Here is a 25,558-nt window from a genome sequence, read left to right as displayed (position 1 = left end):
TGTGGTTTCTACTCTCAAGACACTACAGCATTTCTTTTACCCTTCTTTGAACCGTCACCATCTAAGATATAACATATGCTGTTAGATAGCTAACATATGTATGAGTTCATCCAGGGTTAAACAGGATTGACTGAATTACGGACACTGAACACCGTAACGGTGATCTTGACCAATCTGACTATTTTTTAAAGTTTATTTATCACCATATGAAGACAATTCTTTCTTGCAATTTTGCAGAAATTCCCAGAGTCAGACTAAGTGGTTCCCATTCTCTTTTAAGCTTGGTTTTGTGATTTTCTATTTTTCCCAATAATATAACTGAAAACAATTTTGCTCAATTTAAAGTAGTTGAAACTGTTTGTAAATGTTAAATGCCTATTTCCATCTACACAGGAAATTTTGCTCTTATTTCCATACAAATATATTGCCATAGAACCTTACGACAGGAATTTGTACTTATTTTGAGGTTAGGCAATTGGGACGTTCTTTTTTCCCTCAAGCAATTTAGTTAACTACGAAAGGAAATCAAGTGAATTTTAATTCTGCTTAGGCAAAAGTAGGACAGTAAAAACTATAAAAAATGATTTTCTGTCATGGGAGCAACCCTCCCAAACTGCACTTGTATACCAGATTTTAACATAATACTTAAATAACTGCCTTTTGGGGAGGAATAGGCAGGGGCAGGGGAAGAAGTATTTACTCAGGATGACATACTTTGATGAAACATCTGGTTTACAATCCTGCCCTGGTTTTGCTCAGTTTTATAGCTGACCTGATCAAGGCTGCAGGAGGTCAGTAACTTGGCTGAGGTCAAATTAGCTCTTTGGGTTTTGCCTGCCTTCAGTTCTTTCTCCATTATGTGAGGTGGCCTATAAGAACTTGAAAAATATCTGAGAAGACAGTACTTTCAAATATAAGTCCAGAAAAAGAGAAAGAAGTTGAAAAATTATGACCTAAAAGTATGGCATGGTGGAGAGAAGTTTTCTTCTGAAAGACCTCACTGATGAGTTTTCTTAGTGGTGCATAAATAAATCAACAGGGAGTTTCCAAAAGCACGGCAACGCTACCAACTGGAAAGGATGCCTACTTTAGATCAACCGTACTAATAAATAGCAGAAACCAACTACAGAAAGCAAAATAACACCTGACTCATCATCTGCACTATCACCTAACTTCTTCTCAGCTAATTTCAATGCGCTCTACAAAGAAAGACAGCAAACATTTAAAGGAGGAGGACAGTAAGGCACAAAAACATGGGGGATTACTCTACAGCTCTCCCAGCAGGAGGCTAACAGAGAGAGACTGAAACAAGCTGCAGTCAGTCCCAACTGCTGGACTCTTGTCTCTTACATACACACAGATCTTCATGTGTCCATCTTCTACACTGATACTGGTCGCAAGTTGTGTTTGGAAGTAACCCAAGTTTTCCAGTGCAGACTCCACCAATAGAATATATTTGGATCATTTCAAACATAGAAGAGATACAGCTTGGAAGAAATTCATCCAAGAACAACAAAGTTCAGGCAAGGACAACAAAATTCAGGTAAAGACAACAAAATTCAGATCCCTTTTCTTTTCTAAGAGTAATGGAAAACAAATTGCACCGTATCACTAATATTCTGTTGCCTTCTCAGCTCAGATACCTCCGCACACTGAAGAAAAAGCAGCAAGCTGATCAGAAATTTAGCCTTTTTCTTCAGTTGCCCAAGCTGAGGCAAACATAAATTAATAGGACAAAAGGACAACACAGGGCTCATCTATTTTAAAGCAACCACACAAACAATTCCTATGTCTAAGATAAAAGAATGTTCCCAGAGGAAAAAAACATGATATAATGAAAAAGAAATGAAAATAATCCCTTTAGTTTTAATTATCCAAAGCTAAGATTACCAACAAAATTTGGGAATATTTTTTACCTGTGAAAAGACAGCTTCCCTTTCTTTAAAAGTTATCTCTTTCCAAAAGCTGAACAGGTACCTCAAATTCTAATGAAATTTCCCGTGCCATGAAGACAAAAACACCTTACCAAGATCATGTGACCGGTGGAGATGTCCATGTTGGACTGGACTGGCTCCTCGCACCAAGACGACGTGCTGCTCCGGGCCGAAGGGCTGGGAATGGGCCCATCGCTAAACTGAGAAGAAACGCTATTTATTCGAGAAGCATGCAGGGGCTCCGGGCGATCAGATGTTTTCACTGCCATGCGTTGACGGCATAGCTCCTAGAGAGAGAAAAAGGAAGAAACAACCTACGGTTAAGAGTAATTACAGGATACAGTCTACTAAAGACATATGATTTACAATATGTTTCCAGGGCTGGAAGCGTTTTCCCCCTCACTGCAGTGATTTTTCGGAGGCTGTCTGTTCTTAGGCACATCTACACAGAAATACTCAATGAAATTACTATATGATGACTACTCTAACCTTTCAAAAGTGTAATTATGACTGCATGCGCATCTCCTTTTAGATAACCAAAAATAATATTTTGGAGCTTGTCTTGTCTAACAGATAGCCTTTTTTCCCCCTAATATCGCACCACATTCTGCGAAGACACTTTTGAACTGCGCAACCTCCTGAAGTTAATGGGGTTGCACGGGAGTAATTGAGAGTGCTGCTTGGCCCTGGATATGCAAACTCAGCAAGCTCAAGGCAACTGAATTGATGTGCTCTCCCGTATAAATCCTAGTTGATAGATGCCTCATTTCTCTTCATTAAAATAGCAAACTCACAACACTTCCTCTCCGATGTGGGGCAGAGAGGATGAAGAATGACATTAACGAAGAATAAAAGCAGAAATCTGTCATTGTATTGTTTGAGCAGCTTTGGCGAAGAAATAAAATTCAAGCTATCGCACATGCTAATGCAAGTCATGTTAAAACACTGAAATAGATCGCACTGGGAATACATCTCTTCAGTTCCTCCCATGCATAGAATTCACGCAAAAATACAGAATTCTGGTTAGGTAACAGAAAATCCTGCTGGTAAAAATCAACTCCTTATAGCACAAAATTCTGACTCTAGTGGGATAAACAGACCACAGTGACACCATCATTGTTATAATGCTTTTAGAATTAGTTATGTGTGGTGAAATTCCAGACAGTATAATAAAATTATCATTTTTTAACATATGTCTATTGTCCATGTGAGATACTTGGCTGCCTGCGGTGCACAGCAAGACCGGCTAGTCCACAGTATCTGGACATACTGCACACGCGGTGTGGTTACACATTTGTCTCAGATTACTCATTCTGCACAGACGAGTACTAAGAGCACAGTCTCTTGCCTCAGGCTAACAAAATAATACAGTCTGAAGAATTCATACTGTTGAAATGCCATGGCTTCTGTTTTCTTATTCATTGATAATATAGTTGCAGCTCCAGTGCCATCAGTAGGATGATCTGAAAACCTCCATATATCAAGTGCAATAAAATCTTCTTTTCAGACAGGAGTCAGAAATATAACTTTAAAAGTATGTTTTGGTTTTTTTTTAACCTTGCAAACTTTAGGACACTGAAGAGGGATCCTAATCTATGCAGTAGCAAGCATTCAAACCAGCCCACTGAAACCATTATATCGAGTCTCCTCTTGCCACCACATGGCAATGATTAAAGACCCTTCCAAACATTTTTTTCTACTGAAGCTTCTGTTTGGCTTGCCATTAGAGATGCTTATGTGGAATTTTACTATTTTATGGTGTGCAATACATTATATAAATATGTATATGCACGTACAAATTAAGATATACTGATACAAAATTCGTATCATATATAAACAGGATATATTTTGTTGTCTATTATAAAAATACAGTCAACACAGGTTTGGAAAACACAGATTATTCCTTGTATGTGGTGTCAGTTGTTCGAATAACTGTACAGACTGTCCCAAGTGAAACTGCTACCTGACTCCATCACTGCATTTTGTGTATTTATTAATTTTGTCGATGCTTGTAAGAATTTTTCAAATTTTTGCCAAAAGTAGGGTTTTTTTCACACTTGACTAGAATGTTTTCTGTCAGTTGGTACCTTTGTTATTTGCTACTGACCTTACCAGGAAAAATAGTAGGAAAAAAAAAATTAAACTTCAAAAATACTTTGAAATTGAGTCACATACATTAGTGTTAGACAGGTCAGTTAAACCATCAGTATTAGAAACAAGACCTTTTAATAAAGGAAAAAATGTTACTGTATTTCTTTTTTTTTAAATACAGGGACAAAGAAAAAAAAAAAATCTCTGAAGGATCACACATGTCATAAGAAAAGATAGCAAAAGTCCAAAACAGCAATTACTAACCTCGGAACGACCTTGCAGTAGTGTGATTTCAAATACCTGCTTTTAGCAGATTTTGGGAAAAGTACAACAGCACGGAAACTTTTTAGACAGAAAAATAAATCTACAGAAAACCAAAAAGCTGTTCAGATGTTTAGATATCAGCCATTCTCACAAGGAATGGATTCTTGGACTAGGCAAAAGTATAATAAGTAAAGGTATAAAAATATGTAGTCTATCACATAACTGCTAAAAGGATGTGTCTTCTGGCTAGCATGCCATGTGGCGTAGATAGGAATTTATTATATTCTTATAGACATCCTGCCACTTGACTCACCCCAACTCTGCACTAACAATAGCATTTGTACTCAAACAGGATCTTTGTTTTTAAGTTGATCTGTTCCTGCTGCTCATATCCTGCCTCAAGTCATAATCCTCTGCTTTTACAAGTGGTTGCTGTGGAAAGGATTATAGACGTCTGCTAACAAAAAAGAATCGGGATCAAGTGAACTCTAAGAAATTAATATACCATTTTTACACAAATGATAATGACAAAAGAAGCAGTATTATAGCCAACTGATTCTAGAGTAGATTAACCTCCAACCAAAACCAATGTTTTGGACATAAAATATTTAGTATGTTACTAAGAAATGTTGTTTTAAAACTAAATTTAATATGTTCATGGTCCTCATGAAAGAAGGTAAAGTTGAGAAACGCAACAAATATAAATAAGTTTAAAAAAAAAAAAGTAACTTGATCTCAAATATTAACATATTTCTTTCCTGGCATATAAAGAACCAAAACAATTATTCCCAGAACTGCTGTAACTGTCAAATACCTTAAACAAAGCAACCACGTCACTGCACACCGCCTTAAAAAATGTTTAATGTAAACAGGAAGGTCAAATCACAGTTGCAGCAAAAACACCACTGAATTTCTTGATTGGTGTTTTAAATCTCCGAGACAATGGGTTTTCCCTTGCCTGTAAACAGCAGGGTTTTGTTCGAATTTATTTCCAGATTGGTCTAACAGCACTTGACAGCTCTTCCTTCCCCCACTCCCAGCCAGCCCAGCCCAGACTGCTGAACCTGCCCCATCCCCATGTGCACATCAGCAGTCTCAGGACACCTACAGCTTCTACTTCTTCAAAGCCACCTCTCTGTTAGCCCAACCATTTAAACTCCCAGTTGGGTTTTTAGCCTAGCGGTGCACGGATAAGACAGTTAACACAACCATGTATAAAAGCTTTGATGCATGGAGCATTTTGGGGAGCCAAATGGGTTCCTCCAGGACATATGGACTAGAGAGGTCCAGCTCAAAGTGAGGAATGTCTAAATGTGGGATTTGTGTTTCCTTCATCCTTGAGATGGTCAACAATGTCCCCTTCCTATGAACGGCATCAGGAATAGCAGGGTCTCAACACGTGAGGTGTTTCACACTGGGTGCTCTCAGGGAAACACCATCCCTGGGCAGTTACAGAGGTGGCATCACTTCACAAGCACATGAAGCCCTAGATGGTTAAGACCTTCATTAATAGGATACCTGTTACCTGTATGCTTTTCTGCATGCTCAGGTATGCTCTTCCCTGCTCTCTGAAACCTTTATGCTCATAAGCATTTAGCAAATCAGCCAGGTACCAAGCCACAATTAAAATTTAAACTCAACTAAAATGTCAAAGCTGCGAACTGTGAGAATGACACGAGCTGTATTTCTGTATCGTCTCAGCACATACACCATTAAAAATATTTTCTAAGAATGAATTCAATTTACTGCTGCACTTCTATATTTAGCTGAGTGGCTGAGGCTATTTCTGCCGTACTGCGACTCAGTAATGTCTAGCCGTTGTTTGTGTATAGTTCGAGTGCCATTCTTCATTTAAAAACATCATTTACACCTAAAAAAGCAATCATAATGCATACAGTGAAATACGAAGAAATGATCCTCCTGACCCTTCGGGCTATGATCTAATGGATGGGTTGGACGTAAACATTTATTTAAAAGGTAATTTGAAGTTTATGACATTATTTCCCATCACATGGGAATTGCTATCATACTGAGGCACTTACTCTGTTTTTTATTTCCCAACATTTATTATCAAACTTATGTGGTGGTCACATGCAGTATATAATGAAAAACTAATATCGCTGTGCGACATAAACTGCCATAACCAAGATAAATATTCTGTAAATAATGTCCAGTTAAATGAGTTCAAAGTACAGCACAATGATCATCTGTAGAGAGCTTTTTATTTGAGACATAATTGATAACCTTAAATAAACCATAAACAGTATTCTCAGAAACCCCCTGAACCTCTTCCAATGAGGTTTTAAAGTGTTCCTAATACTTGGTTGTCCTCACAGAGGCAGGGAAAAGCACAAAGCAACAATTATTTCCTCAGGTACAACAAATGGATTTTCAAATCCATGCAGTCCACTTGTGAATGAACGACACTGCAGCATAAATGTAGTTTATTCATATTTAAGGAAGGGCATCAAGACACTTGTTGTGCCTAATGGGCAACAACCCACATGGATGGAGAGTCAGCCTTACCATTATGTTTTGTTAGATGGGTCTCTGAACTTGAAGAGAGGAGTAAGAAACTCTCCTCTCAACCTAGGAGGCATCAAGTCTATTTAGATATGACGCTCACAGATACCTGTCCAGGTCTGGTTTAGAGATGCAGCCTGTTTACCACCCGAAGTGTTAGGCCACCTCTTCTGGCTGTCCCCAGCCAGTGACAGCAGCGGCATTTGTTGCCACTTGGCTTCATGATGCACGGCAGCCCCTGGTGTCACAGAAGGGCAAGACAGTAAATACTAATTTGGAGAAAATTTTATCTTCCATCAAGTTCAACTAACACAGAAAAGCCATGAAGACTGCACAGTTTACCAAAATGTTTGCTTTTGGAGAGAAATCTATGTATACACCCTGGTGAGGACTAACAGTACAGGCAAGCATAGAACTAAAACCAGCTGGAACTGAGGCTTGAATGGTCAGTACCGAATCTTTTCCCTTGTTTTATTTGCAAAAATGGAGTTTGAAAACCTCAGGGTGGCACGTTACAGGCAGGAGACCTGACCTGAGCATCCTGATTAAGAGACGGACAACATGCACCTCAGCTTTTCACTTGTTACTCTTAAAGATGAGCCAGTCCACCGCAAAACTGCCTCCAGTGAAGATGTTGCTGTTCATTAAAATATACCTACTTAGTGTGAATGCAGTATGCAATATCTTCAGGTAGTCTGGGTCCAGCCACCGACCACGGCACGCGACTCGTTCTCATCTAGCTGGTAGCAGGTACAGTATAAATGAAGTTGTTCAGTCCAAAGTAAATAAAATAGCTTCATATCTAAAATGCTGCTCTTCTTCCTCAGTCACATTCACCTCAGATCTTCTTAATAGGAGCCTGGGATCTGAGGGAAATTCCAACTTTCCAGTTTATTTAGAAAAATAAATAATCTCATTACTATATACTAATGAAAATAATCTATTTTTGTAACTGATCCCCAAATTCACACAGTTCCAAAAATACAAGTCTGGGTAACAGGCCTAACATTTCCATGCTTTTAAAAATCTTTTGCTTAACAAATTCAAAAAGAAATCACCTGAGCTAGCCCAGAAACAAGTGTGGCACAATTATTTACAGAATTAACAAAATATAAGACAGAATAAACCCTTCCATGGTATAATTATTGAGAAAATGTAGAGACATTAGACAAAGAAATTACTGTTTATTAGAAGCGATAGCTGAGTGTACACCAAGCCCTTTCAACCTGACCTGCCTAATATTCTATCATAAACAAATCTGCATAAGCAGGCATGATCACAATAGCACTGTGTTCATTTTACATGTGAACCAAAATTGTTTTGCAGAAATTTTAAATTAAAAATGCTGACTATTGATTCTAAAGGAATTAAGGCTATACTTTATAACAAAATATATAATGAAAACTAAGAATATATGTAACCTTTTATATGTTAGGTATGCAAGAATAAGATTTTAAAAAATGTTTTTCTTCTCAGCTTTTAATACATTTAATTAAATAGTAGCCTCACTTTCCTTTAAATTAAGGAGGTGTTATTCACAGGATGAGCTGAGGTCTGCATGTACGGCATGGATTTAACTGTTCTGCTATGGATGCAGTCATAACACAGTGAGATTTAAAAAATGAAAAAATAAGGTAAGCTCATTTTTTAACAAATGAATCTAGGACTACAAACATCATTATTCTCTAACTAAATTTGCTTAGTGTTACTACAGGGTGAAGCTAAAGTCATTTGGCTGCCTTTGTTTTGCTTTTGCATACTTAATATGCTTGCAGGTGTTATAAATTTAACTTTAACTTATTTACTGTGTTTGTAGCTCTGGGGATAATTACAGCTTTATTACCATTTATTTTTGAGCTATTGAAACAGACTTTCAGGCTTTAGTTTCAGTTTAACAAAACTCCTTTTTGTCCAGGAGTAAAAGAGCTGTTTACATACATCGAATATTTGTTCAAATATATTATTCTATCCTTGTCAGAAAAGGCAACTACTGAGATCAGTGTGCTTCAGGAAAGGAACAAAGGGAGATACTGGAAAAATGTTTGAGAGTAACATTTTGAGAGACACAGCATCAAATGTATCATTACATACCCACACTCTGTACAATTCGTATTTATCTAGACCTGTATGTGATAGATCTTGGGAAGGAAAAAAAAAAAAGGAAAAAAAAAAGAAAGTAAAATGTATTTATTGGATTGTCAATACAGCCTTAGTCTGTCCGGTTCAGTTTCCTATCTGCTTTCTCATACTGCACCACCCTCTGTGTATCTGAATACAACTCTGAGTCTCGGTGTATGGGTTTTGCTTTGTTTGGTTTTTAAATGACCTAAAAGGCAGGGCTGCTGTTTCTCTTTGAGCATTGCAGTCAGACACAGGCTCGAGACTCATTTTCCTAACAAAATCCCAATGTTCATTACGGTCTGTGAAATTAAAAATTTCACTTATTTTAGCATTGCAAGAGTTTCCTGGTGGTGACTCCTGTAACTATGATTCCCCTTTCTTCACGTACACAAAGAAAGCAGAGGCCATGCAGGAGGGGAATGGCAAAGAAAGCATGGCTATCTTTATATGGAAAATTACTTTTCCTTTATTTCTATTTATTTGTTTTATTCCCTCTCTTTAAATTCCAGTCTTATCCTACCAAATCAAACAAACAGCAAGCCAGCACAGTCTTGTACACATCTCCAGAAGTCCAGTAGACGTGAAAATTTCTGGCTTGCACAGAACCATAGACACTGACTATGCAATACAGCTTGAGGAATATTTTTACTTCAATTCTTTTAGTAATCTCTCATCAATGAGAGGTAGACATCTAAAGAGCCCACAAACTCCTGAAGGAGGGAGAGGTCTTTTACATGGTTCATGTCACCAAGGAAGACATGACAGCACAGGTCTAACAATATTTCCCTGAAATAATGGTAGTGTGTTTTCCCTGATATCCATGCCAGGAAAGCACAAGCATCTTTGGGAATAATATTGCTTTCCAGAGGACCAGTGAAATTTGAAGACCATGCTTAGGTTACTCTACCAGGGATTTTTTTTTTTCTTATACAAAAATACAAGAGACCACTCTAACTGGGACTGTGTAAGGAAGTACGACAGTTTATATCCTTGATTTTTAAAAGAGGGAAGAGTTTTATGAAATAGATGCCTGCCTCAATATGACTGCAGTACACTGGACATCACAGATGGAAGCTATATGAAGAAAGTTCATATTTCTTTAAACTGATTTGAACTGGTATTTTCCCTGCATAATGACATCACGGTCATAATGACATCATGGTTTCTCTCAGGTTTTAAAGAGACTACGTGGATGCCTCCAAGGAAACCAAGGGCTTTTTCTAATAGGAAAGATCTGCAAACCCTACACCTGAAGTCACCTGAGATCTACCAGCATAAAAGCACTCAGTTTTTTCTCAGTGTCACTGACAGTGTCTGAGCATTACTGGTCTTGCAATTCAGATAACTGCAATTCTGGAAGCAGCGGGACATGAGATTGACCTACCTGCCACACAAAAAAAAAAAAAGAAAAAGAAAAAGTTTTGGTCATTTCAACCAATGCTTGTTTTTAAATTGCATTTCCCACATTTCAGCTGTGGTTACATGCAGCGTTTTACAAGCATATGGTAAGTTTGAAGCTGGGAGAGGAAAAATTTCTTAAAGAGTAACTAGACAGAGAAAAATAATGTGTAAAACAAACTCCACCTTTTCCATATTTTCTTCATCTTAACTAACTGAAATACATGCTCATGAGGGCACAGCTGCTTCTTAATATGAATTTGCACAGTAAATTCACTGCTAGCACAGCGAGTGCCATACAGCACAGTATGGGTTACAAATAAACCTTAGTAGCAATGATTGAATTAACCTGAAAGGCCATGCAGAACCATGTGCAAATTCATCACGTATTTTGACTTTGTCTAACCCACCCAAAGCCCAACCAGCAGATGCCAGTGCTCTAAAAGATAACTGCCACAAATGTTTCCTTTTCCGCTCCTAGCATTTATAGTTGCCTGGGGCCCAAAGCAGGCAAAAAATGCCATCCCAAGCCAGCTGTAGTTTCTCAGGAAAGCTATACATTAAGGCTGCGTAGTCCACTATTTTATTGCCCTGCAGGACTAAAAATGGGAGATCATTTCTGCAAGAAATAAGAATTCCCAGCAGCCAGCAGGGTTCAGCATGTACTTCCAGCCTGGAAAGAAACAAACATATAGCCACATATTTTACTCCATTGCAAAGACTACTATTGCTTTCTTCAGTTCGTGTAACTGCATTTACGGTAACAGAGGTACTAAAACCAGTCAGAGAAACACAAAAAGAAGTCTTAAAAACTTCTAAAAACCTCAAATACTTTTTTTTTCATAGAAGGTGGCTATATGAATAAGAGGTGATACTGGGATAAGAAAGTATTTGTCAAGGATGGCCATAAGTGACAATTTTTTTTTTCATAACATCAACCATCATGGCAGTTGAAAACTGATTTGAAAACTAAAGTCATTGCTTTCCACCCATTCCCCACTGAAAATAAAAATGAAATCCCTCTTTAACTCTGCTAGGAAAAACAAATGCAAATTTTGTGAACAAGGAAACAGTGTAAAAAAAAAATCTATAAAGCACAAAGTTGCTAGTAAGTCAGAGTAGGTTATTATAAGCCAAATCTTTGGTAATACAGAGAAACTCTACTAAACCATGGGAAAAAAAATACTATGTGCAAGTTCCATCATTTCTCAGAAAACAGTATTCTTTCTGTCACAGACCACAGAACTCTTCAAGGATTAAAAAAGCTGGGCAATATTTCTACACATTCACTTTAATAGTGTTAGAGGAGATACTGAAAAAACTCAGAGGGGTTTTTATACTCAGTACTGATGGTCAGAGATACAGGAAGACTTCATATTTTGGAGAAAACAGCAACAACAGCAAAAATGCACATTTCTCTTGAGCCCTCCCCTGCCCCTCTGTACAACTGTGCTCTCAACCAGATCACACTTGTGCCCTGGCACTGCCTGCCTGGAGGAAAGCTGCAGACCTCCCCACTATCCCTGACCTGCCCCACGGCACCGCTTCCAATAAATACCCTGCAGCAGCAGCAGCAGCAGCAGCAAGCAGTTAATGTGTGTGTTTGCTCCCAAAGAACTTCCTTGGCCATTATTGAAGCTCCTGGGTTTCCCTTTGCCAACTCATGCCAGCACAGGGGTCGTTACCCCACCAAGCACCAATCTGTCTGCAAAAAGCACCACGGGAACAGCACAGGAGAACACATACAAGGTAGGCACATTCCTAAATGTCCCATCTTAATTCTCGATTATTTTAAGACCTGGGGCACAACGTTATAGACATCTTGCAAAACATCAACAGCTATTTTATGACCTAGAATTTTTTTTTTCACGTGTTTCTTTGGTTTTTGAGATTCTTACTAATAACTTGTGCATCAACAGCATTGTGCAGAAATAATGTTGCATGTTGCAGTTGTATTACGCAGACAGCTTTTCCTCTATTAGTCTTTTATTTTATGTATTTAATAAAACTGAACCTCTTTGCCCTGGTGCTAGGCAGAAGACAGAATAAGAGTTTCACTCCTTCAGTTCTTCATTTTATATACTTTTTTTCTTTCCTACATTGCTGTTTTAGAAGAAATAACCTGTCTTTTCAATCTCTATTCATATGAGTTTTCCATGCCCGTAATCATTCTTGTCACCTTTTCTTCACTCACTCCATTTCTGCAGCGTTCCTTTGGCGACAGAGTGACCAGCACTCACAGAAGCCTCAAGCATTGATTTATATTTAATTAACTTCCAAAGCCCTCAAACAAACAAACAAAATTATTAGTCAACAATGCCTGGAGAGCCATTGGGTTGACTCAGACCTTCAAAAACAAGATGAAATTTGGAACAGCTTGCTACGCAACCCTTCTGTACATTTTTAACTTCACACCCAAGAGCTTTCCAGCGAGGTTAATTAGGAATTGCAGCTCTTTATTTCACTCTTGTGGGTGACAGTATATGGAATTTACATGCTCACATTCCCACTTTACTGTACATATTATTTCCCCAGAGTACAGACGGAGATGCTGTATGACATAATTTCACTATATAATATGAATTTACATATGTAGATTGTTCTTGCTCCCAAAACTACATTCAGCTCCATCACATTTCTCCTCCTATCTTACGCAATTAGCCAGCCACTGGCACCTTTTGCTATGATCCACTGCAGTGAAACCTCTCCAGCAAATCACACCATTTCACTGCACACGAGACATTTTTCTTTCCCAGGAAGCCAGGATGAACTTCAGTTGAGAAGCTGGAAGAAGGTAAAATCCAATTTTCTTTTCCCTGCGCTGTCAGAAAAGCAGCAGCATACTGAATTTTTCCTTTTAATCTTTCCCTCATTCTTCTATCAATAGTTAGTGGGAGAGACCAGTATTTCTCCAACTCGTGAATATTCTCCCCAATACATTTTTGAAGATTAGGGGGATTTTCAGACCAGCAGTACTAGAAAACGGGTAGGGCTGGTAGTTATGGCTCTACTGCAGCCCACTTCAAACCATACACCTCTGCTGTCGTCAGACAGCACGACCAACGAAAAGACTTCCCACCTGCACGAAATGTGACTATCTCCAAGTTAGGTAACATCTGATGAGGGGAAAAGGGAGTGATTTTAATCAGCTAAGGTAAGCAGTTAAATCCAATACCAAAAGTTAGTTTTATCATAAGCTGTTCCCACTTCAGAGGGCAAGATCAGCCACTTCTGAGATCTCTGAGATGCTGCCAGAACACGGTTCTGCAAAGCAGCAGCAGTCCTGTGTAGAAGGGAAAAGCAGGAATCAAAAAGCCTGCAACTAACAGTTGCAGGAAAACAGAAAAATAAAATTGCACCAAAAATTAATAGGATTTTATCAGTCTGAAATATTAAAAATTTAACAAACTATTTCCTTGGTCAAAATCTGTGCTTGTTCAGAATGCAGTCATCCCAAGCAAACATCAATAAAACATCACTTGCTTGTCTTTGGCAAAAAGTCTAGAAACTAGTCAGCAAAGCTTAGAGAAAACCTCATGCATTTTCTCCTTCGGATATGCCACCTGCACCAAATTTGATTTTCTCCAATCCAAAAACTATTCTCTCCCACCCCCCTCCAAATTAATTTTGGTTCTTTGAATGATTTAACTTCTAGAAGCATCCTTTTACAGTCTCCCTTCTTCAGTTTCGGTTCATTTGTTTGGCAAGAATACAAGTGACAAAAACTGGATTGCCTGTTGAAAGTTGAGAACCTGAACTGGAATATGAAGAGCTGCAGGAATGCCCCAGCTGACTTACACTGCAGTGACATACACTTGTGCTACGAGAGCTTAGAACCCGTAATACCAAAAATCACAGTATGAAGAAGTCAGGTGAGGTGTCTCAGTCCTTTACCACACCTTGCTGATGTGCACTGAATCATTCAAATTTTCTTTTACAGTTCTTTAAACTGCTAGAAAGCATTCAGATCTCTGTTGTGCATGTAAATATATGAAAAGGACAATATCTTGGATAGGAGGTCTTCATCCCTGGAACTTTGTCTCTGTTGAGAGGAATGAAATGAGACCTCTTGTACAGTCAACACAAATCACTCGCTCAATGTCTAACTCTTTGTAACTCTGCATGCAGGCCACCCACGGGTGCCCCTGCCCTCATGTGTCACACGCTCCTGAGGCTGTTCAAGGCAGCACCTCTCACTTTGCCTTTGGGAAGATCGGAACAGTTCAGCAGCGTGACCCCAGGAGAACTCCAGTCTGCTCTACTCAAACTTCTCTCACAGTTTATACCACAATAAAACGAGAAAACCATCACAAATCCACTCAGAATATTCAACTTTGCAACATCCCTGCAAGAGCTGCACAACAGGGCTACAGTCAGAGGGAAGTTGAGGATTTGAAACCCACTTTTGTTCATCTGTCCCACAAAACAGCCAAGTCTGTATGGGTCTACCAAGGTAAAACCTTCCGTGGCTGTGGTCAGCCCCTAAACCTTCACTAAGGCTAAGCATAAACACACAGTGCAGGACGTACCCAAAAGAAAGCAGTAGGAAGAATGCTTTTTATGCACCTTACAGACTTCAGAGAATAAACTGCAACCTGTCCCTGCTCGCAGGCAACATGGTCCTACAAGAACTGAAAACATCATCTACAACAGATCTTTATGTACACACAATTAACTTCTACTCTCTTCCAGGGAACACGATGCTGGTACAAGATTCATTCTGCAAATAAAAAAAAAACCTTCCCAGTTAAGAACTTTAAAAAAATGTGGGTTTTTTATTCTAGTGCAGCACTCTGAAGGAGTATGAAAGGCTCAGCAAGCCAGAGTGCAGTTTTAGCTGCTGAGCATTCAGAGAACATACAATAGAAGAATGTGTCAAATCTGAAACACGGTAACAGAGCTGCTCCAAAAGAAAAAGGAAAACCCTAAAACAGAAAAAAGGCAGAAGTGTGTAGGAAAGACAGGCCTGATTATCCTCTACATTACATCAGAAAAAAAAAATGCCACTGAAGACAGTATAGTTATTCCAGAAAGAAATTGGGACACTTGAGATGATGTACTGCCTGGGACTGCAGATCAAATACTCTCCAGCCCATTAGGCAAGGCTGTGGTTATCTTTGGCTTCTTTATAAGATACAGGCACTGGGACATAATCAATTTAACAGAGGGAGACAATCCATTGTATTTATCCAGAACCAGCCCACGCTCAGCTGGCAAACAGCCCATGGCACGGCAGGGATGGGTGGAAGGGGCTCTGAAGCAGGAGCGGGATGCTCGAGAGCGGGAGTCCGGACCTCAGCGGTCCAGGATGGGGAGTTAGGGCAGATAAAGCAACAATAATTCTCATCCTCTAAAATCAGGTGGCCACGGCCAAATTATTGCAAAAACTGCCTGGTGAGTGAATATATGTCATTTTCTTGGCCTGTGCTAACTCTCCTGAGAACTTGTTTAGGAGAAAGTTGGGTGGCTTGGCCTGAAATGGTGCCAGGACCATTCAAACAATTTACCGGTTTAATTTACGAGGCAAGATGCAGCCTGCAAGTCCAGAGCACCTCCAGCGCATTTTCTGAGAAATGCCTGTTTGGGTAAGGACTCTCAATTTCCCAGTAATTAAAAATGAGTCACTAACTTAATTTCCGCTCCTACTAATTTTTTCTTAGCATTTTCTTACATGCTAAATACACAGAAATTATACTGCAAGATGCTTGGAGCATGTTTGTCCTTGTTCCACAAAACACCAACCCCAAACACTGTATTCTTTAGACAGGGAAAAATAAACAGAGTCGGGTAAGAGAGAGGGTTGACATCACCTTCTCTGTGCCACTTTGCACTAGTCCTATGCAGATAAACAGCCAACTACTTGAAAAAGATGGTTTATATTACTCAAACGTAAATCCCCATGGCACCTTTTCATGCAAGCGCTCCAGGAGTTGCATGCATCCTCATCTTCCTTCCATACCTGCCAAAAACCTCTCTCTCTACCTGCCCACCTTAACGTAAAGAGCATTTTACTCAGAAGTGTTGCCACACTGCCACTGCTGCAGCAGCCCAGGGCCTGGCCTGCGAAGGTAAAACCTTCCCTGGTCAGGAACAGTCCATTTCTCCAACACTGAGTAATTAACAACAGTTATTTTTAAGAATAGGAAAAGCTTGGAGGAGAGCCATTCGTAACAAGCCCAATCAACCGCTCCCACGGGGCCAGCGCGGTTCCCCGGGGGCTGCCCTGCTGCCGGGGCTGTGTGTGCTGGAGCAGCGGGCAGAGCAGGGGAGGAGGTGAGGGGAGAGCATGGCGCCTCGCAGATGGACACGACAAGCTCAAATACAGATTTCCTGAAGCACCCTCTGAAACTTGTGCTATTGGGCTTCAGCACTTAAGACGGGCATTTCTCATTAAGCAGTATTTTGAAGTTGATTTTAAATGCTAGGGCTATGTTAGCAAACATACCCCTATTTATTTTTCTATACTCCAATATATCAAACAGGCATGTTTGATAAATTTCTGCTGATTTATAAACTCACACAGTATTTGGAAATGCTATTTTGAACATTACTATCATTTAACTCAATTTTATGACTACCACAGGAAGCAAGGTTAGGGAATTATATAGTCCACTGCACCAGAGGAATTGTGGACTATTCTGAACACCAGTCAGATAAAAAACAGATTAAAACTTCAATCCACATTTGTACACCTCCTGTTTTACCTTATTCTGCTTTGGCTATCCACTGTCTGACTCCAATGAAGTGTTTAAACATACGGTAAACTCTCTTCTAATCACCTTAAAACACTTCCCACTTCTTTTTCCACTCTCATTATTGCTACGCATGACTACTGCGTAGAATATTTTGTACATTGTGAAAACCATTTCACCTTAAAGTGCAGTGGTTTATGTACCAGTATTATATACAATGCACTTGCATGTCCCTGAGAATTTATTTTAAGATGGAATTCTGATCAAAGATAGAGAAAATTGTTCACCTCATACACAATAAGCAGAGTTAAATGGGTAAGAACAACTCTTCTCATGCATATACCTCCCTGTGTATGTTTTATTATAAACAACTACAGTTTGTCTTGCTGCTTTACGTAGTCACACAAGATGATCTTTTTTTCTCTTTTAATAAGGACACAGGAAAAGATTAAAAATGTGTTAAGTCCTTTGTTTTCCCAGAAGAAAACACAAGCAAGCCCTTCACGGCATTCAGCCCGGAGGCAAAATTTTCATCTATCCAAAATCCTTACTAAATGTATTCCTTACTGAAACGTATACTAAATACTCATGTACTGAATACACTTTGTCCTCAGTGATATCTTTTTTGCTTAAGTGTAGTGAGGGTCCTTGAAAATGAAGTGTTACACAAATAGGAGGTAATACCTTACAGTACTGATTATCCCCAGTTTTCCTGCTTGCTTTGGTCCCAATCCTGATGTTAATTGGAGTATTACTGAGACCTTGATAAATCAGAACAGCAAAATTTTTCCTTTTTTTTTTCCCAATTTCACTTAGTTCACAAAATTCCATTTTCTAAGGGTTTGATACAGAGTATTACTATACTGTTAAGGTCTAATGCTGTAACAAGTTTGCTTATGAAAGTCAGTCTGGAGTGTAAAATATGAAGCCATATTAGAGGTAATGAATTCTCTGTATTTAAACACACAAACTAGGCATGACGGTTAAGCAGAGAGCATGTTTCCAGTGGATTCTTTCAGTTGGAGCCTTTTAAAATATTTGCAGCAAAATATTTATTGTAGTTGTCGTAAATATATGTTCCTAACATCCCTAATAAAAACATATCAGCAGGATCAAATCTATGAAAGCACAGAGAAGTTCTTAGTGGCTTTGAATCCAGAAGGATCATGTAATTAATAAGACTCTATTTGACAAAGGAATATATAATTTATGTATAATATAATACATGTAATAATGTAGAATTTAACATATAATTTACAATTACATGCCTGCCAAATCAAGTTACTGGAACAAGTTTTTAGAACAGCTGATGATGTAATCCAGCTGCACTGACAGTGCACAGCTCATGTAACCTTGAGCACTTTGGGCAGTTTAAGAAGGAACTTCACTGTAAACTGTTTGGTCTTTGCCCCCTCACTTTTTAAAGGAAGTTCTTTTGGCTGAGGTGAAGGAAAATTAAAAAGAACATTATTGACATAAAATATTAAGAGGCAGGCTTTCTGAAGCCAGCTTCAGTGCATTTTAACTTTCGCCTTTAAATTCCATTATGGCAACATTTTGCAGAGCATCATCAGTGATGCAGAAGACCATGCTCATAGGAAAGTTCTGCAGCACAAAGTATAAAATATGCTGATGATTTAACATCTCGCACAACCCAGCACTCCCCACACGGGGGTCAAAAGCCAGGGTTCAGCTGGACTCACAAATACATCACCCTGAATCAAACAGAGCATCCCTAAATAGTAGCAGTCACTAACATACACTCATTACATTAATAAATTGCTTGCTAATGGGAGCAGTGACAAGCAAGATGTGCACTTAGTGGCCCTGTTTGCAGCCCGCCCCCGATGTCTGAATGCCCGTTTTTCTCTGGGTTATGTTCTAAAGGCTTCAAAGTGCATGAAGAAAAGCTGCTCAGTGTTGTGAAATAAATCAAAGAGTGTCTGCTGAAAATTCCTTAAACGCTTCTGCCCTAATCTCCTGGACCAGAGAGCGGGCTCGCAGAATGCTAAACTTGCTTTTCAAAGAAGATCAAAGCAACACGAGCAACAATTAAGAGCACGGGTGCAGGTGTGCGCACGCGCAGGGGCACCGCGGAGGCAGTAAGAACCTCTTTTTAGTCATCCCTGAATGCTAACGCTGACTTATCTAATCACTACACGTGTGATTTGAAAGGACAGGAGACGTGTTTAAAAGGTACACAAAAACTGTCCACCTTTATGTATAAAACGTGTTCTATGCACATACAACATTTTACGAGATACACTATTTCCAGTAATTTTCAAAAGCTCCTTAGCCACTGTCTAATTACACCAGCCTGTAATTTTCTTGTTTAGTGATTCAAAGATAAATAAAGTTGCAATTGTGTACCTACCCTTCCTAGTGTTGCTTAGTCTTTCAATAGGGTTTAGTCTCCCAGACCCTGCTTTACCGCTGCGAAGGCCAGCCGCTTGCCTCACCAAACACCTGGAGAACCAGGTACCTCTCCAAGCAGTACTGGGCCATTTGGCAGCTTATCAAGGGCACCACAGCAGATATTCTATTTGACCACTTCAACTTTTAAACAGTATTGGTTGTCCTGCCTAAGACTAGTCACTTCTTCATGCACTTACACAAGAAATGCTCGTGTGAGTAGATGAGTGAGCTCACATGCTGCTGCTCGTGCTAGCAGTGACGTTGCACAACAGGCACTATGCCTCCCGCACAGGGGGAGACTTAGCAGCCAACCTGCTATTTCCCTGACAATACCGTTTGTCTGTTTTCCCCTTCTCAAGCTGGTATTTCACTGCACAAATGAGAAGGAAAAAAAAAAAAAAAAAGCAGCTGTGAGAAAAAACTCTTTGAAGTTCACAGGGTGAGTAAGGAAGGAGTAAAACCCTGAATGAACTCTCTTGGCTGAACTGGGTTAGGATGAAAAAATGCTTCTGCTAAATGTTGAAAAATTAGGTCAGTCTTGTTTATGTGAATATATAAACCACTGACATTTTGAGAAGCACGTGAATCAAAGTGATATTTCAGTGTTCTCTCTGATTCACACTGGGCCACCAGGCCCTTTTATAGCGACCAATTTCTCCCCCTTCAAATTAAAAAAAATAAATCTGAATTGTCACTTAAGCTGTTAGCAGCAACATATTGGAGTATCATGCTTTCAAGTCTAGTGGCAGCAGCTGCTGAAATTTTTCATATTTCTAAAAAACACTGAGTTAACCGAGTAGATACTTGGGAAATATTTAACAGAAGAGAACAAAGTAGGTACAATTTTGAAAGCTATCTGCTTTTTTCTTCCCCCGTATTAATATGGGTTACATTATTCCCCTACAAGTATCAGACAAGATAAGGAAAAAGATAATTGATGCTTTTCTCAGACCTAATTGATGTTATCCAAAACATGCATCACACCAGATACCCATTACATTTAACACAGCTCAACATAAGGCGACTTTGACAATGCGAATAGGGCTCAATCCTACTTCTCTTCAAATCCACATGAACAGTTTATTATACACAGAACCAAGCTTAGTGATTCATTTTGATAAAACACTACTTAGCAGCATCAAAACTGCCTGAGTATTTTGTCTGCCTGTACTGGGGCCTCCTACTGCTGCCATTGAAACAAATGGCAAAATTCCCATTTACTTCCACGGGAGGAGAGCCAAGCCCCTAGAAACCTTTGTATTTAAGGAAAAACATTTTTCCTCCTACTCATGACTGCAGTTCCCCTGAAAAACCAATGGAAATGTTTAAGAAGTCAGGTGGTTAGGACTAGGCCCAAAGGTCAGGAACAAAGAATATTAATACAGTCTTGCTATTGAAAAACTGAACAGCATCCTCAAAGCGTTGTTGTTGTTTTTAAACAGAAACTGTCACCCTCAGCTCTAACCGGGAAGATTTTAAAATATATATAAATCTGGGAAGAAGAAATGAAGCACACATTTCATTTAGTGTCTGGATTACAGATTCTTATTAAACAAACCAGAGCTCATTATAAAATCAATATCAACTTAACCACTATACTCCCAGGAGAAATGGCAAAAAAGGTCACTCCAAGAAATTCAAACAATTTTCCTGCTGGAAGGGCACGATTTTAATTACAGATACTATTAATTAGAGCTGTCAGTAGGAAGATTGTCCTGTTAATTATCACAAATTCAGTTTCAAGTATGATTTTGGAACCTGGAGGGCTTTTTTTTAAAAAATTAAGAATTCTTGTATTCAAGTTTAATGGAAGAAAAAGACTACCTATCGCTTCTGTGGTTTAAATAAGCAAGTTCCCTGTTAAAACCAAACAAAAATATTTATGGCCACAGTCTGTTGGGCCAACAAAACTGATCTGACAAACTGCTGTTTTGTTCACACTTTATCCTGGAGGACACTCCTTTTTTCCACTGAAAATGCTGTTGTTCTCGCTCTCTCTTGCTTTCGAAGTCATGAAATTTAAAGATGTAAAGAAATTTAAAGACTTATTTTTTAAGTAAACATTCCATCTGAACTGAAAACCAAAGCCATTCCTGAAGATACTAATTGTTACAGAAACATTCACATTTACCACTCAGTAATAAAATCTCCCTGGATCCAGACTGTGGAGACGTACTTAATACATTACGTCTTTAACATGTAAGAGGTACAGGCAGACCCAAACTTTGTGAGGAAATAGGAGTTTATTCCCGTATGACTCCCAGCTGCCAATTTGAATCTATCTCAGCTCCAGAACACAGAAAGGCCATAACATCTCATCATAAGCAGAACAAGAAAGTAAAATAAAACTTGACAGAAGAGTGCCATTAGCGAGACCCTGCGGGTGCACAGCAGACATGGATACTACAGCAACAATGTTTACACATTCTTAAACTCTTTTTCCTGGTCACACTCCAAATAATTTTAGGATGGCAGACCAGTGCTGTGTGGTATACGACCATAACACATGCATTACCACGCCAATAACACATCAAGAAATAAGTGCCATGACCTAAAACAAACTTCAGGAAGCTGCAGAGTGCCTCTGCACCCAATACTCTTGAAACTGAAAGAGAAAGCCTGAGGTTTCTGATTTAGTTTGGGAAATTTGAGCGCAGTCCTCCCGTATTACCGGGTACACATCTGCTACCATTGTTCTCCCAGAACCAGTCCTGGTTTACCTCCCCATCTATCAGCATTAGATTTCATTTTATCTGAATAATGGCAGAAGGTGGCAACAGATCGGGTCAAAGGCTCTTTTCATATCAGACCCTGAAGAAGTCGATTACTCAAAAAGAGAGACATCTTCAGATAACCGTGCAATCCATTCCTCATAAATGTTAAAGATTTTTTGTTATTAATAGTGGCAGGGATGACAGATTATGGATATTAATGTTATTTTTCAAGGAATTTCAATGGCAAGGGCTTCATTCTTTCTTTTTCTTTTCTTTTTTTTTTTTTTTTAAATGTTTCTAATTAGGCACGAATTTACAGCAACTACCAGAATAGCCAAGATTAATACCCAGCAGTAAAAAGCTGCTACTGTGAATCCACGGGAATATGAATGGAGCAAGGGGCGGCCGCGATGGAAACGAACCCACCCCCTCGGCTCCCAACGCGAGCAGGGTCCCCCCGGGGTCTGCCGGGCGCCCGGGGGAGCAGGGCCGGGGGAGCAAAGCTTGGTCCTTACCTGATAAGCAGCGGGGGCGTCGGAGCCGGCGTCGGCCCCCAGGGCCGAGAGCTTCTCCTTCAGGCGGTGGTGGGCGCGGTGGCGGAGGCAGTAGGCGACCCCCGACGCCGCCAGGACCCCGGCGATGCAGGCGAGGGAGAGAAGGGTGAGGAGGAGGAATTTGGTGGACTCTGCCTCTTCCCTGCGCTGCGGGAGCGGCGGGACGTTGCTTTTCTGCAGGGGAGGAGAGAGAGGCAGCGCCTGAGTTGCGCGGTCGCGGAGCAGCGCAGAGGATGGGGACCCCCGTCGGGGGAAACCCGCGGCAGCGCTAACTTTCAGCCGAGGGTGGAGGCAAACGGGCGGGCAGGGACAACACTGCTGACATGCCCCCCTCCATCCCCTCCCTCCCGGCGGCTTGCATTTAACTACCGAAAGGCGGAGGCGGGCGCGCTGCCTTGCGCGCAAGCACCGCGGCGCGCCCCGCAGCTCCACGCCCCCCCCCCCCCCCCCCCGCCGCAGGACCGTATGCAGGGCCAGGGACTGCGAGGGGGGCAGCAAGGGAAAATCCTTTTTCTTTCTTTTTTTTTTTTTTTTTCTTGGAGTGAAAAATAAAACAAGAACGACAGAGGAAAAAAGAAAAAAGTAGGTGGCGGTCCTTCCTTTTGTCTGTTGTAGAAGGAAAAGGATAAAAAAGCCCGATAGTTCCAAACTCCTCCAGATTACTATTATTTTTGCAGCAATAGGAGAGAATCCTTCTAGTGCATTTCACTTGTCTCCATGTGCTAAAAAGTTGTACAATAATTTCCCCTCATTAGCTTCATTATAAGCTATATTAGCAACAATTAAAAACGCAACATGAAAATGAAAAGACCAGGCGCGCAAATTGCAGCAAGACTCATTTGGCCTGCATTCCCCCTTTCACAATTACCAGGGAAATGAATTGAAAAGCACGCCCCTGCCTCAGTCCTGGTTGCTACAAGATGAGAACAATTAGCAAACTCCTTTCCACCACCTAATTTCGCGTGGTAACAAAATGGATTTTTCCCCATGAATGCCTAGCCGGCCTATTCATTATCTCTCCTCTATTAGTAATTTTCTGCTCCGTATTCAGCTAGCCAGCTCTTAATTTCCTCCTGTCTTGCAGTGTACACAGTGGCTCTTATGTCAGGCCCGGTCCATTTTTATCTTGTAATCATAAAGGCCACCAAAGCAATTATCGCTGGTCTTGACTGTAAAAGCTTGTCATTAATTAGCCTCCTTGCCTTCAGTGCTGCGGATTAGCCGGGGCTGAGGCTGAGTTAATGGAAATGCAGGTTCAGTAAGACTCCCGGATTTTCTTGCCTAGATGCGCGGCGCGGAGGAGGACGGCCGGGTTTGTAAACCCCGGGCGGCGGGGGGCGGGCGCAAGGCTCCCCGGGGCCAGCCACGGGCCGCCCGCCGCCGCCTCCGCGCCCGCGCAGCCACCGCCGCCTCCTCCCTCCCCCCGCCCTTACCCTGCGGCCAGCCCCTCCTCCAAATCCCAACAGCCACCAGGAGGACAGGGCTGCACCCCCACCCCCAGCCCCGGCCCCGGGGGGATCCGGGCGGACTCCCCGCCCTCCCCGGCGAGCTCCGCGGTCCCAGCCGGGCACCTGCCCCGGCCGCACCGGGCGGGGAAACGGCGGGGGGGGGGGGGGGGGGGGGGGGGGGCGGGCTTGCGAAGAAGCCCCGGGAGGGGCAGCACCGACGGCAGCCGCCGCCTGCTCGCAGCTCCCGCCGCGGCCCTGGGGGCCCGGGGGCTGGGCTGCTGGGGGTGGTAAAGGGCTGCTGCGCTGTGCCATTAGCATCCCCGTGAAAGGCCGCCGTCCCCTCGGGGCCAGAGGTCACAATCTGCATCTCAATAGGCAGCTCCCGCGAAAGTGCCGGCCCCCCGACCCCCTCCCCCCGAGCGCTGCGCCCCGGGACGTTAATCCGCCTCGCCGCGGTGTTCGGCCTCCCGTCAGCCAGGCAGGGACAAGCCGCCCCGCACCCCCGCCCCCGGACCCCCCGCGGGCCGGCCCCGCTCCCCGGGCGGCTCAGGCCGCCGCCCCCGCCTCGGAGCCCGGCTGCGGGCAGGGGCACCGCCGCCGCGGGAAGGAGGAGGCTGGCGGGCAGTTTCGGGCGCTGCTGCTCAACCTCTGGATTCTCTGCTTTCGCAACCACGGTTCTAAAGGATTTTCCTTCTCCGGTTGCCGGGTGAAAGAGCCGCGCTGGCACCCGAGGAAAGGGCTACGCGAGAGAAACAATGAAAATGATGGGAGCAAAGTGCTGTCAAATGCCCCGAGTAAACACGGGGGAGAGAAAGAGCGTGCGGACCTTTCCCCCCCTGTAGTTAATACTGGTTTTAGATGTTGCTTCCAACTTTGCCAGGCAGTTTTCCCCGCCAGAGCCGGGGCTGCCGTCCCCGGAGCTCGCTGCCCCGAACAAAAGAAGTGCTCGCCGAGGCACCCCGCACGTCCCCAGAGCACGGCTGCACCCGGGAACGTGAAACGGAAAGAGTTAGAAACCTTCCGTGGGGTGTTTAGCATCGTTTACACCTCGGTAAGCATCTTCCGTGGGGAGCCAGCGTAGCCGTGTCCCCAGCGAGGGGCTTCAGGCAGGCAAGGAGGGCTTGCAAAACCCCTACACGTCCGGGGCCGCCGGCGCCAGCCCCGACCCTCCGGGACGTGGAAGGGGATAGCGGCCCCGCAGGGGCGAAGGGGCACGGCCGCCGCCCGCCGCCCTCCGCTCGCCACGTCGGAGCAGCTGATGGGGAAGGGAGAGGGGCTCTGCCGCAGGGCCGCCGGCCCTTCTCCCCGCTCCTTCCTCCCGCCCGCTCCACCGGGAGCACCTCCGGAGCCGCTGCCGTCGGGGCCCGGAGGGTTACCCTCTCCCCTCCCTGCCTCCGGGGGGGG

The 25,558-nt window shown here is 42.0% G+C and overlaps 1 protein-coding gene across 1 annotated transcript in view; it reads right to left on the bottom strand.

The window, feature by feature from the left end:
- PTPRN2 (protein tyrosine phosphatase receptor type N2) overlaps positions 1–25,558 on the bottom strand; it is a 493,917-nt gene that overhangs the window by 79,733 nt on the left and 388,626 nt on the right. The window contains exons 12-13 of the mRNA XM_086467328.1: positions 22,668–22,880; positions 2,027–2,221 (exon numbers count right to left, since the gene is read on the bottom strand). Of these exons, the coding sequence (XP_086323454.1) occupies positions 2,027–2,221; positions 22,668–22,880 (408 nt within the window). The remainder of the gene's footprint in view (positions 1–2,026; positions 2,222–22,667; positions 22,881–25,558) is intronic.

This window comes from Leptosomus discolor, chromosome 6 (genome assembly GCF_034619465.1).
Source record: "Leptosomus discolor isolate bLepDis1 chromosome 6, bLepDis1.hap2, whole genome shotgun sequence".
Classification (NCBI taxonomy): Eukaryota; Metazoa; Chordata; class Aves; order Leptosomiformes; family Leptosomidae; genus Leptosomus; species Leptosomus discolor.
Note: the sequence above shows the minus strand (reverse complement) of the source record. Positions and strands in the feature narration are given on the sequence as shown.